Source organism: Taudactylus pleione, unplaced genomic scaffold (genome assembly GCF_031769625.1).
Source record: "Taudactylus pleione unplaced genomic scaffold, aTauple2 ptg000183l, whole genome shotgun sequence".
Taxonomy (NCBI): Eukaryota; Metazoa; Chordata; class Amphibia; order Anura; family Myobatrachidae; genus Taudactylus; species Taudactylus pleione.
In genome coordinates this window covers 738,697-755,891 of record NW_028284585.1, presented here as the reverse complement: position 1 = coordinate 755,891, position 17,195 = coordinate 738,697, and the positions used below count along the sequence as shown (strand labels likewise).

The following is a 17,195-nucleotide window of genomic DNA, read 5'->3' as shown; positions in this document are numbered from 1 at the left end:
AAACCCCATGCTTCCCCATGTACCTTAAAAAAATAAACTAATCTGTGAAATGATTTGCTATCCTGAAAACACTATGGTCTATAGACCCTTAACATTTGACATGCTACAAAAAGTGCACATTACTGAAATGCAGTACGCAAGATGGGATCAAAGTTTTTGAATTCTATTCCATTTGAACTTCTTTGAGAAACTGAATCTTGTTAAATAATATTTAATCAGAGAGTACATTATAATGACAGGGAATACATCTGTAGGCTCCCAAGCATGTCACTAACCTTGCCAAGGCTGGGCTATTTTTCATTACAACGTATCACGATCATACATTATCAAAGAGTGTTATACTGCCAAGAATTTCTAACACTCATTAACACAGTGTTGTATGTGTTTTCCTTTGACATTTGCACTTGTTGCTCAGACACACAGCTGTCTAAAGTAATAACATCTGTGAGAAACTGTTTATCATAATTTTCATTCAAGTATTATGCTTGTTAATCTAAAGTTTTTTAATGCAGAGAAAGGTGACCTATTGGGCATCATTTACAAAGCACACCTACAGTAATTGCACTGCAAAACTCTTTACACCAATGAGTCCTGATGGTCCTGAAAGCACACATCAAGCTCTAGCAAAGAGGTGTGCAGAGATGCAGAAAAATCTAACGGTGTGCACTATGCAAGTATAAATGTAACTTCAAAGGCCAACCTCATCCATTTAATTCAATTATAGATTTTCTTATGTAGTGTTGAGGTTAGCCTCATTAATGGTTTAAAGTGAGAAAATGAGAAAAAATAATGGCTGAATTAATTACATATGGCAATTTTGTGTCTTGAAAGCTATTAATTATATTTTTTGGAGTCAGGGGCGAATTGGAAATTTAAAGTGGCCCTGGAAAACCTTCTGAAAGAGGCCTCACATAGGCGTGACCAAATTAACTGAAAGTGGGGTCAACACAAAAGTAGGCGGGATCAGTACATCATTATACTCTTAGCCACATTGGTAACTGAGGTCCATAGTGTATTCATTCCCTTACAAAATGTTCTAGAGTTTTAATTCTTACCTCAGAAATGCATATATAAATAGATCCAAGTTTAATTTTATGAGGACAGCACTCTAAAATGCACAATCTGCACAATTTTTCAGTCTTTAAGAGAATAATTTGTTGACTACTCAGCAAAAATGGAACAGTGCCTATATTTCCTATTCCATGTTCTGTGTGTATTTTTCAACAAGGTCAAAAGGTGTTAAATTATGCTGTATATATATATATATATTAGGGGTGTGCACCGGCCACTTTTCGTGTTTTGTGTTTTGGTTTTGGATCTGGATCTTTCTTCGTGTTTTGGATCTGGATTGGTTTTGCCAAAACCACCCTTCCGTGTTTTGGGTTCTGGGTTTTGTGTTTTGGATCTGTATTTTTTTTTAAAAAAGCATAAAAACAGCTAAAATCACAGAATTTGTTGGTTTCTCTGCTCCTATGCTATTATTAACCTCAATAACCTTAATTTCCACTCATTTCCAGTCTATTCTGAACACCTCACACCTCACAATAGTGTTTTTATGTCCAAAAGGTTGCACCGAGGTAGCTGGATGACTATGCTAAGCGACACGAGTGGGCGGCACAAACACGTGACCCATCTAGGAGTGACACTGCAGTGGCAGACAGGATGGCAGTTAGAAAAACTAGGCCCCAAACTGTACATAATGCAAAGAAAAAAAAGAAGTGCAAGATGGAATTGTCCTTGGGCCCTCCCACCCACCCTTATGTTGTATAAACAGGACATGCACACTTTAACAAATCAATCATTTCAGCGCCAGGGTCTGCCACACAACTGTGGCTGAAATGATTGGTTCGTTTGGGCCCCCACAAAACAACCTGGCAATTAATGTGTCCCTGCACAAACTGGCTCTACGGAGGCAAGATGTCATCCTCATCCTCCTCATCCACCGATTCCTCACCCTCTTCAGTGTGTACATCCTCATCCTCACAAAGTATTAACTCGTCCCCACTTGAATCCACCACCACAGGTCCCTCTGTTCCTTCTGGAGGCTGGTCTCCCTGGAAGAGCTGATAATTCATTTTGATGAACATCATCTTCTCCACATTCTGTGGAAGCAACCTCCTACGCCTTTCGCTGACAAGGTTCCCGGCTGCACTAAACACTCTTTCGGAGTACACACTGGAGGGGGGGCAACTCAGGTAAAATAGAGCCAGCTTGTACAGGGGCCTCCAAATTGCCTCTTTTTCCTGCCAGTACAGGTATGGACTGTCTGACATGCCTACTTGGATGCTGTCACCGATGTAATCCTCCACCATTCTGTCAATGTTGACAGTATCATATGCAGTGACAGTAGACATGTCAGAAATTGTTGCCAGGTCCTTCAGTCCGGACCAGATGTCCAAACTTGGTCCTGCCTGCCCTGCATCACCGCCAGCGGGTTGCTTAGGATACCTAAGTTTTTCCTGGCAGCCCCAGTTGCGGGAGAAAATGAAGAAGGAGCCGTTGACGTGTCACGTTCCGCTTCAGCTGACAGTGTGTTCACCAGCAGGTCTTTGCACCTCTGCAGGCTTGTGTCGGCCGGAAAGAGAGACACCACATAGGCTTTAAACCTAGGATCAAGCACGGTGGCCAAAATGTAGTGGTCTGATTTCAACAGATTGACCACCCTGGAATCCTGGCAAAGCGAATGAAGGGCTTCATCCACAAGTCCCACATGCCGAGCGGAATCGCTCCGTCTTAGCTCCTCCTTCACTTTCTCCAGCTGCTTCTGCAAAAGCCTGATGAGGGGAATGACCTGACTCAAGCTGGCTGTGTCTGAACTGACTTCACGTGTGGCAAGTTCGAAGGGCTGGAGAACCTTGCACAACACGGAAATCATTCTCCACTGCGCTTGAGTCAGGTGCATACCCCCTCCTTTGCCTATGTCATAGGTGGATGCATAGGCTTGTATGGCCTTTTGCTGCTCCTCCATCCTCTGAAGCATATAGAGGGTTGAGTTCCACCGCGTCACAACCTCTTGCTTCAGGTGATGGCGGGGCAGGTTCAAGAGTGTTTGCTGGCGCTCCAGTCTTCGGCACGCAGTCGCTGAATGGCAAAAGTGGCCAGAAATTTTTCGGGCCACCCAAAGCGTCTCCTGCACGCCCCTGTCGCTTTTCAGAAAATTCTGCACCACCAAGTTTATTGTGTGAGCAAAACATGGGACGTGCTGGAATTTGCCCAGATGTAATGCCCGCACAATATTGGTGGTGTTGTCAGATATCACAAATCCCCAGGAGAGTCTAAGTGGGGTAAGCCACTGGGTGATGATTTCCCTCAGTTTCTCTAAGAGGTTGTCGGCGGTGTGCCTCTTACTGAAACCGGTGATACACAGCGTAGCCTGCCTTGTAACGAGCTGGCGTTTCTGAGATGCTGCTACTGGTGACGCTGCTGCTGTTGCTGCGTAAGGTGATACATCTACCCAGTGGGCTGTCACAGTCATATAGTCCTTAGTCTGCCCTGCTCCACTTGTCCACATGTCCGTGGTTAAGTGGACATTGTGTATAACGGCATTTTTCAGGACACTGAGGACACTTTTTCTGACGTTTCTGTACAGTCTCGGTATCGCCTGCCTAGTGAAGTGGAATCTAGACGGGATTTGGAACCGGGGACACACTACCTCCATCAATTGTCTAAATCCCACTGCACTAATGGCGGATACCGGACGCACGTCTAACACCAACATAGCAGTCAAGGCCTCAGTTATACGTTTTGCTTCAGGATGACTGCTGTCGTACTTCATCCTCCTCGCTAAGGACTGTTGGAGGGTCAATTGTTTAGTAAAAGTAGTGGTGTTCCTACTTCCTCTCTGGGATGATGAACGACTCCCAGCAGCAGCAACAGCAGCAGCTGCAGCAGTAGGCGTAGCAATGCAGGATCCTCCAGAGGAATCCCAGATAGGAGAGTCAGTCATGCCAGTGACATGGCCTGCAGGACTACTTCCGATCCTGACTAAGGAGGAAATTGACGAGGAGGGAGTTGACGGTGTGGTTTGCAGGCGCTTGGATACAACAGGACAACGGGATTTAGGTGTCCCTGGACTGCTTACGGTCTTAGCCAAAGTTTCTGAACTTGACAGTAACTTTTTATGAACGCGGTGCAGGTGCCGTATAAGGGAGGATGTTCCTAGGTGGTTGACGTCCCTACCCCTACTTATTTCACCTTTACATATGGTACATATGGCAAGACAGTTGTTGTCCAGATTTGGATAGAAATATTGCCAGACCAAAGAGGTGGAATGTTTGGTCTTCTGCCCAGGCATGACCGTGATGGGCTTTTTCATCCCACGGACAACAACTGTCTCCCCCGGAGCCTGATTTAAACAAACCACATCACCATCAGAATCCTCCTCGCCAACTTCCTCCTCAGCGCCAGCTACACCAGTATCCTCATCCTGTTGTACTTCAACAGTGACATCTTCAATTTGCATATCAGCAAGTGGACTGTGGGTGCTCCTTTCAGCACTTGCAGGGGGCGTGCAAATGGTGGAAAGAGCCACCTCTTCCCGTCCAGTGCTGGGAAGGTCAGGCATCGCAACCACCACCACACTTGGACTCTCCTTGGGGATTTGTGATATCTTCTTAGAAAGCACAGTTCTTCGCTGTGCTTTTGCCAGCTTAACTCTTTTGATTTTTTTAGTGGGAGGAGGGCTTCCATCGTCATGTGAAGCTGAACCACTAGTCATGAACATGTTAGCCGTTCCTTGCCACTCCGTGTCGTAAATGGCATATTGGCAAGTTTACGTTTCTCTTCAGCTGATTTAAATGTCTTTTTCAAGGTAATTTTCCTGAACTTTGCCATTTGGGATTGTATGTGCCCTCTACTATGACATTGGGCATCGGCCTTGGCAGACGACGTTGATGGCATGTTATCGTCTATGTCATGACTAGTGGCAGCAGCTTCAGCACTAGGAGGAAGTGGTTCTTGATCTTTCTCTATTTTATTTTTATCGGAGAAAGTTTGGTCCTCCATTTATGTTATATCGATTTGATATATACGTGCGGCTAAACACAGAAAATAAATTTTTTTTTGGTTTGGACTGGAGTGTACTTTCGGGGGTTACAGCACCCTTAACGGTCAAGCCAGCCGGCCCTTTACTTATGACACAGGCGCATGCTTGGCACTACTTTGTTGATGCACGTGCGGCTACTGAGCACACAATTCACAAACACAGAAAATTATTTTTTTTTTGGTTTGGACTGGAGTGTACTTTCGGGGGTTACAGCACCCTTAACGGTCAAGCCAGCCGGCCCTTTACTTATGACACAGGCGCACGCTTGGCACTACTTTGTTGATGCACGTGCAGCTACTGCGCACACAATTCACAAACACAGAAAATAATTTTTTTTTGGTTTGGACTGGAGTGTACTTTCGGGGGTTACAGCACCCTTAACGGTCAAGCCAGCCAGCCCTTTACTTATGACACAGGCGCACGCTTGGCACTACTTTGTTGATGCACGTGCGGCTACTGCGCACACAATTCACAAACACAGAAAATAATTTTTTTTTGGTTTGGACTGGAGTGTACTTTCGGGGGTTACAGCACCCTTTAACGGTCAAGCCAGCCGGCCCTTTACTTATGACACAGGCGCACGCTTGGCACTACTTTGTTGATGCACGTGCGGCTACTGCGCACACAATTCACAAACACAGAAAATATATTATTTTTTTAGCACTTGGGGGGAGCACCCCTGATGGACAGAGCACCCCCTGGACAACACTACAGCACCCCTTTAGGACTGGGACACTGCACAGGACTTTGGAGTGGACACAGCCCCTATGGAGAACTGACTGCACAACACAGTCCAGCCAGCCCCTATGGACTTTGAAGTAGTGGACACAGCCCCTATTAACAACAGCAGCACAGCACAACACAGCCAGCCCCTATGGACTTTGAAGTAGTGGACAACAGCAGCACTACACTACACTACACTACACAGCCCTAACTCCCACCCTCCCTCTTCACTGTCCACAGCCGAGTGAGAAAATTTCGCCGACGCGGGTACCTTATATAGGATCCAAAACCCGCGAGACTCGGAAGGCGGGAAGATGACGTTTTGCCTCGATTTCAGAATCCGAGTCAGGCGGGAAAAGTCGAGCCTGACTCGGATCGGACTCGGATCGGGGGGGCTCGGGGGGGTTCGGATTTCAGAAATCCGAACCCGCTCACCCCTAATATATATATATATATATATATATATATATATATATATATACAGAATCAGTAACAATGTACTCTGTACTGTTAGTAACACTGATTAGTATTGTCTGTTAACAAGCCCATTCCAGCAGCCCACAAATGCAAGTGCAGTGTATACATACAGTATTTATAATTCTCCCTTCTCATTATTATTACTTTGTGTTATAGGTTCTCATAAAGGTTAAAAGAAAATTAAAAAACAACGTCATGGGTTTCTCTCCTAAGAGCATAACCAGCTCTGAGTCTATTTGTAACAGGAATATTGGGGGAAAAACAACATGGGTTTCCCCTTATTTTCCTATAACCTGCACTAGGCTGAACCAGCTGGGGTGGCAATGCCACAGCAACTACACACACAACTCGGGGTCTCTCTGCCAAAGCATTCTCCAGCCCTAAACTGGTCTGCCCAGGGCTGAAAACCCTCAGAAAGTGGAGTCATATGACAGCAGCCGCTGATTTGCTAAGAGTGGTCCGACTCTTAGCCAATCATGGCTAAGATGCAGGAACCCTTGTGGGTTTCCTATCAGTCTCCGGGTAAGAGCTGTATGTACAGCATGTATATACAGCTGCTTCTGTATCCACTGGATCGGGTATTTGGTTTGCTTTTTTGCCAAGCCCCAGAATAGCTAATGGACAAGAGGACTGACCAGCACCAGTGAGTAGTTTATGCGTCGAGGTCACACTGCGCACACCCAGGGCATGGTGTCTGAGGCTGAACCTAGCGCTAGTGATCAGCAGTAGCGCTGCCTGGCCCAAAAAAATGCAATACTACTATGAAAACCTTGATCCCTGGTCTGAAAAGTAAGTAAAAAAATTAAATCCATGGGGCAGGACAGTGTTTGTTTTTGTTTTTTTTTCTAAATTCTGAACAGGGGAGAGGGTCGAGTTAATTTTTAATACAATTCAATCCCGGGAACCCCGGGAGTGAGTGAGTGAGTGAATGTGTAATAAAGATTTAATTCCTTTGATGTCTATGTCCTTTGTTTATTTATATTTTCTTCACAGTGGTGGTAAAGGTGCTAGCAGCCTGCTGGCACTTGTTGTTCGACAAGTGCTTCAGGGAAGACTTGCTGGGACATGTGGTCTCACTGTGAAGAACAATATTATTGGTATATTTAAGTATATATGCAGGGAAGGGCCCTGTGCTTTCATCGTAGTGCTGATTGGTCCTAAGGAGAGGGACGCAATTTTTTAAAGGGGTTCAAACTTTCTGGAGATTGCCAGCCCTAAACAGACCAGTTTGGGGCTGGAGAACAGGGCCGGATTAAGGGGGGGGCACTGGGGGAGAGGGCCCCCTGCTACCCACCACAGATAAGATTGGTTTCCGCGATCCACAATGCAGGCGCAGCCAGCGCTGTAGCAGCCGCTGTCTAAGACGTCCATCTGGCACCGCAGAGCAGTGCTGGGTTGATGGGCCGGTGGGTGACCAGTGGGATGACAAGATGCAGCCTGCGGCTCTCAGTGACAACATGGCGAGCAGGCTGCAGGGAAGAGGCTGGGACTTGGAAGGAGGGGGCGGGCGCTGGGCACCCCACACACACAGCCGCATATGGAGACAGAGAGGGTGGAACATGCCATGGTGCAGCTGAGGGTGGCTGTGGCTGAGGCATTGTGTCACATAAAAGTCTATCAGCATCATAAAAAAAAGTATATATAGTGTGTATATATATATATATACACATATATGTGTATATATTTATATATATATATATATATATAATATATATATATATATATATATATATATATACACACACACACAGTATATAGTATATATATATATATATATATATATATATATACACACACACACACAGTATATATATATATATATATATATATATATATACAGTATACGTACATGTGTGTGTGTATATATATATATATATATATATATATATATATCTGGTATAGCTAGAAGTGATATGTTTGTACTTTAACACTTTAACAAAATAATTGGAGATGGGGTTGTGTGTCCCTATGACCAAGTCCCTATTTTATTTTACCCCCTGGGCGAGATAGGTTTTACCTACTGTATGCCTCTGTACAGTTTACATCTTTATCAATATCTGCCTGGATTATACAGGTTTTTTGAGCGCTTACACCTGCTTCTTTACTATCATGTTACATAGCAACTCTCTTTTGAAGCGCCCATTGGTTAACACACACTGGTCACGAGCGCAGGGGTTTGCGTGCCGCAGGTGGAACGCATCGCTGTTCAGCACGCAACAACCGCTCTGTGTTATACAATGCCTCTATGATGCGACAACAGTGACGTGGATTCAGTTCTCTATATGAGTTGGAGATGTAGGTTATTGGTAATGGGCCTCATCCATCTGTGATGGATTGCTGCGATCCCGCGATGCTGCAACATGTTGGATTTTCCCGATTCGACGATCGCGATCAAAAAATGATCGTGATCGTCAAATCGGGGATATTTAACATGTAATATTTCAGCGATCCTGCAACGGATCGCTGAACATCGATGTTGGCCGGCTGGCGTTTCCACCCGGCAGATTGGCATTTCTGATCGCATCGCAAGATAGCAGAACTACCTGTCAGATGTATGGACACGTTAAGTCACGTTTTTTTAACACATGAAGTTTGGCACTCTGGAAAAGAAACAGTATTCCGGGGTGTACTCCTACTTTATTAGAAGCAAATAGGTACAGTATCCAGTAGAAAGAAAGAAGCATCACTCCACATACTTTTAAATTAGTGTAAATATGTACCCTCTAGGAAAATACCCATAGAAGTCTTGAAATATAAGTAACTATTAAAACAGATTTAAACTATTTTAAAAGTCTGTGGAGTGCAGCTTTTTCCTTTCTACAGGATACAGGATATATGCTATATATTATTAATATTTACCCCCAAATTGTACCGTAATTCTCTCTCTAGTGATTGATGACGCATGATTTTAATTTTAGACTTTAGGGCCCCCCTAGACTTAAGTGCCCCGGGCCCCCCAAAGCCTTAATCCTTAAGCTCTGCTGGAGAATGCTTTTGCAGAGAGACCCCACACTGTGGACCTCATTCAGAGTCGGTCGAAGTGGTCGTACGGGAAAAGGGGCCGGATATGCAAATGATTCCCTCGCAAGTTGCGTCCCTAAGTTCGGATCGGTAGCTGGCCGACCAAGGGGAGGAAGCGTCCGGAATGCAAAAAAATACGCCCCCTTCTCGTACGCATTGCATGTCATCTCCGGGCATATAAGGATTAATCGAGACCATCGGGATCCATCGGAACTGGTCATAGAGCTTAAGGTTGACCATACCCTCTCTTAAGCTCTACGATCATGTCAGTGTAAAAACCTCCCATGTGCCATGACGCTACTTTGTTAATTATGCACTCCCATAAAACCGTATGCACTCCCATAAAACGCCGTTCGCATAATTAGGCACGCCTACGTTCGGATCTCCACTCCCCCGTTTTCAAGCTCCTTCCCCTGTTACCACCCACAAACACCTCATCCTGTCACTCAAACATCCGACCTGGCTGTGTTCAAGGAGAGAGAAATTTCTGATCATAGCGGCTAGTTTGCGCACGCGCATTGCGAACTTTACGCATGAGCAGTATAGCATACATCGGTAGCGTACGACCGTGCGGCCGCTTCAACCGACTCATAATGAGGTCCTGTGTGTCTCCCTGCTGTGAAATTACCATCCCGGCTGGTTCAGCCCAATGCTGGTTATAGGACATAGGGGGAACACTATGTCGCTTGTTCCTCAATTTTCCTGTACCAGAATGGGCTCAGAGGTCCAGGGCTGGTTTTGCTTTGGGAAGGTGACCCCGTGCAGTTTTTTTTTGTCACATTCTTACACATATAGCACGCAGAAGCCTGCACAGATCACACTAATCTGTGCAGTGCTTCTGCTCAGCATGCTGCTCACAGGTAGGTATATTACTTTCAGCCAAATACAACTGAACTCACACACAATCAAACACTATTCCAAAGATCATCAGAAAATATGAATCAGTCAAGCATGATTCTTAGTTGTAGAGATACTGGGTGGCTGAAAAGACAGAAGGGGGCTTGCTGGAGAGATACTAGGGGGCTAGAGAGACAGAAGGGTGCTGGCTGGAGAGACACGGTGGCTAGAGAGGCTGAATGGGACTGTTTGGCGAGACAATGTGGGGCTGGAATGACAGAAGGAGGCTGGCTGGATAGACATTGGGTATGCTGGATAATCAAAACGGTCCTGGCTAGAAAGACACTGGGTTGCTGGAGAGACAGAAAGGACTGGCTGAAGAGATAATGGGTGGCTAGAAAGACAGAAGAGGGCTTTCTAGAGAGATACTAAGTGGCTAGTGAGACAAGGGTGCTGGCTGGAAAGATACTGGGGGTTAGAGAGAAACAAGTGGGCTGACGGGAGCTGGAAAACAAGGTAAAGGAAACTGGACTGGGAGGGCACCACTGTCTACTTTGTCTATAGGCACCTGGCATGAACTTACGCCCCTGGCAGGGTCGACACTAAAAAATGTGCCCTCTCCCCTGGTTTATCTCACTTCAATAATCTTGCTTAACAAAAGGATATTTTGTTTCTACTCTGCTCCCCACTGCACCCAACTCCATAACATCTAGGTGCACTTACAGAATCCAAGGCACACAGTGGGTACAAATCTGGATATTAGCTGCATAGAGGACATTCTGCGATTCAAAATTACATATGAGCTATGTAATAACTGTCAGTTCTACCATTACTTGACTTCCAACACATTTGTTTTAACGTTTAAAACCACTGAATTAATTATTTAATCTATATCAATAAATTATGTTGAATAACAGAGGTGACAAGCACTGATTCAAAGTCATTGTATTATGCCTCCCAGTGTCTTTCTAGCAATCTATTCACTAGGCAGCTGTCACAAACAGTTAACATCTTACGAAGGCATAGACTATATAACCATATACTTCTGGTTTCTTCTAATTTAAAGTATACATTTATGAATTCTATCCTCCCAAAGAGACACCCTTTCCTCATTTCTCCTGATCACTCTTGTAGTACAAAGGGCAAAAGATTTTGAAATGTGTTGACATGAGCTAAATGATGGCACTGACCTGGATGAAAGTATCTGCTCAACTGTTAAAGGGCTAATAGGTTGTGTAACTAATAAATAGGAGATGTATGTAAGCAGATATATTTTGTAAAAATCATGTCCTCTATGCACAGACTGTTTTACTGCTTTAAAAAACAAATCTTATGCTGCCTTCAGTAAATTCTACCCTATGGACATTCCAAGAAGGGATGAACTGAAATTCAAACAAATACTTGCTAAGGCAACATGATTATCTGTTATCCAGGGATGCGGTTAAGAGCGGTGGGGCAGACAAGGTCACTGCCCCAGGTGATGGAGGTTGAGAGCACAAGTAGGGCAGCTGGCCCCACTAGTGATCTTATTAGTGTAGCAGCTACCAGAGCCTGCACTGCACTGTGGATGGCCAAAGTACCAACCCCCCAGTCCCTGTCTGATATATCTCTGCTCCTTCTCCTCTGAATATCTTCATCCTCCTCTCCTCTAGCCTGTCTCTCTATTCCTCTACTCTCTCCTGTCACTGCCTGAGACTCTGCCCCCTCACCATGAGTCCCCTTCCCCTCCTCTTCTCTGGTCTGTCTATATATTCCTCAACTTCTGAACTTCACCGAGACAGAGAGATCGTCTTTCCAGGTAAGTCTCAGTAGTGGTGCAGGGATGTTTTAATGTAATCTCAGGGGTAATGTATTTGTTATGTGGAGGAGTATATTTGTTTTGTCCGGATTGGTGGTTGTGTATTATTAACATTATCTGTGAGTGGGGGTGGTGTATTAATGTTGTGTGTGTGGGCTGTGTGTATTTTTAATATATTGCATCCATATTATATGGCAAACACTCATGATTTGTATTAAATGGCAGTCACTGATGCTCTCTGTATTATATGGCTTTCACTGATGCTCTTTGTATAATATGGTACTCACTGATGCTCTCTCTGTTAAATGGCATCACTGATGCTCTCTGTATTATATGGTGGCCACTGATGCTTTCTATATTAAATGGTGATCACTGATGCTCTCTGTATTATATGGCAGTCAATGTGATGTTCTCTGCATTATACAATGACTACTGTGATGTTTTCTACATCATATGGCTATACTGTAATCCTGTCTGTATTAAATAGCAATCACTGTGATGCTGTCTGTATTATATGGTAGTCAATGTGATGATGCTCTATGTTTTGTATGGCAGTCACTGCAATGCTCTGCGTGAGTGAGGTAATACCTTTGAGTTATGAGACTTTAGAGTCTAAATGCTCCATTCAAAAGTTAAGGCACCCCAGAGCCACAAAATAATGTTGCAGACATTGGCATCCTTATTGTAACAGGACTAAAAATGGATTTGGCCTGAACCTTACAAATATTTAAATGTTACAATGTTGACGACTGTATCCAAGCAAGTGAATTCTATATACTACAGTGGGGGGTGATAATAACAGACTCTTTCCCCCCGGGTAACAGAAAGCTTTGCTTCACCTCTGCTGTGATCTTTAGTTACAAGATCAAATTATACCACAAGTCATCCTGTGGAATAATAATCTTTAGATGTATTACTATAGGTAACAGACATTGCTATGCAGTCTTAGGACTACCAAGCTTGAATTGTCCAACTTTAACTTAAAATTTGTGGTCCCTTCTCTGCAGGTATTAGCATTGAAACAATCCCTTCAGACAGCTTGGTGATGATTTCAGATAGAAGAGACAGATAGCATTTAGTTGAGGTACTGGATGCATGTCTGCAATGAACTATGTGAGTTTTAAATTACTGCTAGAATAATTAGATATAGTAAATTGGGTGTCACAGCAATCTTCCCTCCTCTCACTGCAGCAGACCATTGCAATGACAAAAATCCATGAAACTCCTATTGAGTCAAAGAAAATCTAACAAAAACTATTTTAGGCACCACAACTTACTAATTATTATACAGGGAATCTATATATGGTATTCCACTTCTACTCTCAGTGCATTTATGTATATGATTTTCGTCAGGTAATATAAAGAAATCACAGACATCTTACCTTGATTTCTTTATAAGATGTCTGTGATTTCTTTATATTACCTGACGAAAATCATAAATTGATTGAAACTTTGTAACTACTTTGCAGTGTTACATTTATTGAACGTTTTCATAGCCCTGAGTGCCGCACTCGTGTTATGGTATCTATCCTTTTTTTGTGGAGGCTCCGGGCGCAGTTATATTGCTATGTGAGTGCTGGACCACTGTGGCTTTATATATATATATATATATATATGTGTGTGTATGTATATATAAATATATATATATATATATATACTGCGTGTCAGGTTTTTAACACAAAAATATACATAACACGAAATAGTACATTTTTTAGCAATAATGTTAGCTCTTACCTTTAATTAACTGCATAACTCCAGGGACTATAATTATCAGGATTGCTATAAGCTTACAAAAGGTCAGGAAAATCTGGATTCGAGCACTCCAGCTAACGCTGACACTGTTCAGGACCATTACAATGGCTGGAGATTGGAGAGAAGAGAGAGAAACAGACAAACAAATGAGAAATCCTTGAGCATTTTATTTATTCACTAGCCATAATTTCTCCATCACAACTTCATTTAATTAATCAAACTTGGTATCTTGTTGCCTACTCTAATTACACCTATCATTGCATCTTAGCAAATGGTTCAATAATTTTACATAATAGAAAAACATACAGACAGTATATTTAGTTTAACTGAAATACATTACCTGTACTTTTTTAATTAGTACAAGTATTTAACACTGTTCTTAATTAGTCCATATTTGCCTTACATTAATAAAATGTGAGATAATGAGTGGGCTGGGAAGCTGGTATGACTCATTATGAAATATATAAACGTAACACCTGTCTTTGTCTAATGAGCATAGGAATATTGAGTTTAAACAGCAAAACATAAATAAAAAATAGCCAGTTTGAATTATTTACACATACATACCATACATTGCACCATTATGGATGGTAAGAATTGTCTACTGTATACTTAAAGAGGTTGGGTACAAACATAATTCTAGGGTTCCTATTGCATCATGGGGACCTGAGAAGAGTCCACCCCACTAATTTTATATGCTAGGATCCCAACATTATTATTACAGCCCTAGACTCTATTAGATGAGCCACAGTATAATCATTACAGGCCTGCAGAGCACCTGGCAATCCACAGTATAATCTTTACAGGCCTAGAGAGCACCTGGTTATCTGATGACTGCTTCATTTTATAAGGTGTGCGTGCATGTCGTAAACCCTTTAGACACCTGGTCCTTTTATTATTAGCATGCCCGTCTTGTGTATTATTCGAACATTTGTTTACTTCCGTTTTGCAACCAGCTCAGCAAGATTAGATCAGATTGTGACCTGCTCCTGTGTAACTGATATCAAAGATATTATAAGGTCAACGAGCTGCAGATATGTTGTGTTCTCGTCATTTTGATAGAAGGTTGATGTATTATCTTGAGTGTAAGTTATTTATAATAGACACAAATTTATGATGGCCACAGTGTTTCAAATGTAACCAACGATGTGAGCGAGAGGTAACACAGTATGTTATGTCATCCAATGAATAAGACAAAAGTATATTATTTACTAATGTGTGTTTTGTTTGTATAGTGACTCACTCACAATTCTATGGGCGTATTTATCACCAACCCCATTGTGAGGTGATAATTACACCCCAACTCGCAATGCGGTAATGTAAATGCATTTATTATTTTTTCGGGCACTGTGACAGAGCTTCTGCTATCACTTAACTTCCGGGTTAGGACCCAGTGAGCACATTGAGCTGGTTTCGGTCTGTGTTGCGTCAGTGGGGGCTGAAGGCGGGGGATCCAAAGAATACTTTTCAGGTAATATATGTAATATGGGCTACAATAGGCTAATGTCATCTGAAAGACGCAAACTTATTTTCCCATTTTCTGATATTAATTTCACGCACGATACGCTATGCTAACTGGGGTACTTCCCACTCTGAGGGGGGTTTAAAGCGCAGCCCATAGAATAGGTGTTATTCACAATTCCACAAATCTGGTACTGCCAGTAACGAATATTTAAAAACTGTTATACTATTTTAAAGGCCCACCCTTCGGTAGTTACAAAGACATGCTCAACCACCTCTGCTGTAGCATGTCTGACTACCCCTTAGCACAAGCCATATATTTTCACAATCCCCACCTCAATAATGACACGAATCCACATACAAATTTATTGTACATTTTTTTAAACAATTGCCACTGCAATTCTGCATTTTAGAGACAGCAACCTGTCTTCAGTACATATTGTCATTTATATAGCATTTAACTCAAATATTATTTATTGCAAATAAAGGTATACAGTATATAATATATGGATAAGTAATTTCCAAAGCATGACATGTATTGATATACTTGATATAAATATTGTATTCAGAAATTTTCAGCAGTCTTGAAAATATCAACAATGTGAATGGCTCAAGATCCAGATACAAGCTGATATATATATATCTTTAGTTTTATTTTTTTTTATTTATTTGTGTAAGTCAGAGTCAGTGAATTATGTTAGACTGGATCCCCTGCTCCTTGTGCTACTGGACAATCTATACAAGTGACCTTTTAAATATGGATTTTAAATACAGTGTGTTGTTAAGCTGCATTACGAGACTTGTGCATTTAAAGAGGACTACATTTTTCTTTCTGTTTACTTCTGTTTCGCAACAACCTCAGCAAGATTAGATCAAATTGTGACTCGCTCCTCTGTAGCGGATACTAAGGATATTAAAAGGTCAAGGGCCTACAGATATGTTGTGTTCTGGTCATTTTGATGCAAGATGCACTATCTTGAGCTGATAAAAAAAGTTATTTATAATAGGAATAAAATGTGATTGCCACAATGCATATGTCAGCAAAGGATGAGAGGTGTTATGCTATCGATGAATTCTACAAAAGGATAATGTTCACAAATGTGTGTGTGTGTATTAAACAGTGTTTCACTCTAACAGATTTCTTATATGCAGTTACCCTAATTAAAGGATTATAGGTGGCAGGGCATTAAGGATAGATTTTATTCCTTAAATGTACCTACAGTATAGGGCCTATCCAATTTCTTTTCCTACTAAGCTCAGAATTATAGTGTCTGTTTTTTTTTCAGCAGCAGGGCCATAAACAAGGGTGCATGCGGCTCTGTGGGCAGCACCATCAACGCCTCACAGCCTTTGTTTCTGGCTAGCAGGGTGTATGGAATGGTGTCCTCTAGAAGATGCAGACAGGCACACTGTAGTGTGTGCAGCTGATCAGAAGCGTACTCAGGATGCTCCAAGTCAGCGCTGCACTTATCGGTGCAGTTGGCCTTGCCTCTCTCAGTGCAATGTAATGTAGTAGTAAGGGCCCACCATACATACTGTGGCCCTTGCAGTGGCATAACTAAGGCAGGACCGCCGGGGCCCTGGGCGCTGTGGGACCGGCGGCAAGGGGGGGGGGTCCGCCGGCTGGCCGGCCACGGTACAGGCCCATCCTAGTTAGCCAGTGTAGTGCAGACTGCAGTGAGTGCGGTCAGTACTACAAATTTACTCATCACCGCCGGCGCAGCACTGTGTAAGGGGCACTAATGGGGGCCTGCTTAAGCGGGATCACTACTGGGGGCACTGTATAACGGGCACAAATAGGGGCCTGCATAAGTGGGACCACTACTGGGGGTACTGTATAAGGGGCACTAATGGGGGTCTGCATAAGCGGGATCACTACTGGGGGCTCTGTATAACGGGCACAAATAGGGGTCTCCATAAGTGGGACCACTACTGGGGGTACTGTATAAGGGGCACTAATGGGGGTCTGCATAAGGGGGACCACTACTGAGGGGGCACTGTATAACGGGCACTACTGGGGGCCTGCATAAGGGGGACCACTACTGGGGGCACTGCATAGGGGGGACTGTATAAGGGGCACCG

General features: G+C 43.1%; 1 protein-coding gene across 1 annotated transcript in view; it reads right to left on the bottom strand.

The window, feature by feature from the left end:
* The window catches only part of SLC7A11 (solute carrier family 7 member 11), a 211,878-nt gene that overhangs the window by 127,355 nt on the left and 67,328 nt on the right, over window positions 1–17,195 (bottom strand). The window contains exon 4 of the mRNA XM_088476130.1: window positions 13,635–13,760. Within this exon, the coding sequence (XP_088332256.1) occupies window positions 13,635–13,760 (126 nt within the window). The remainder of the gene's footprint in view (window positions 1–13,634; window positions 13,761–17,195) is intronic.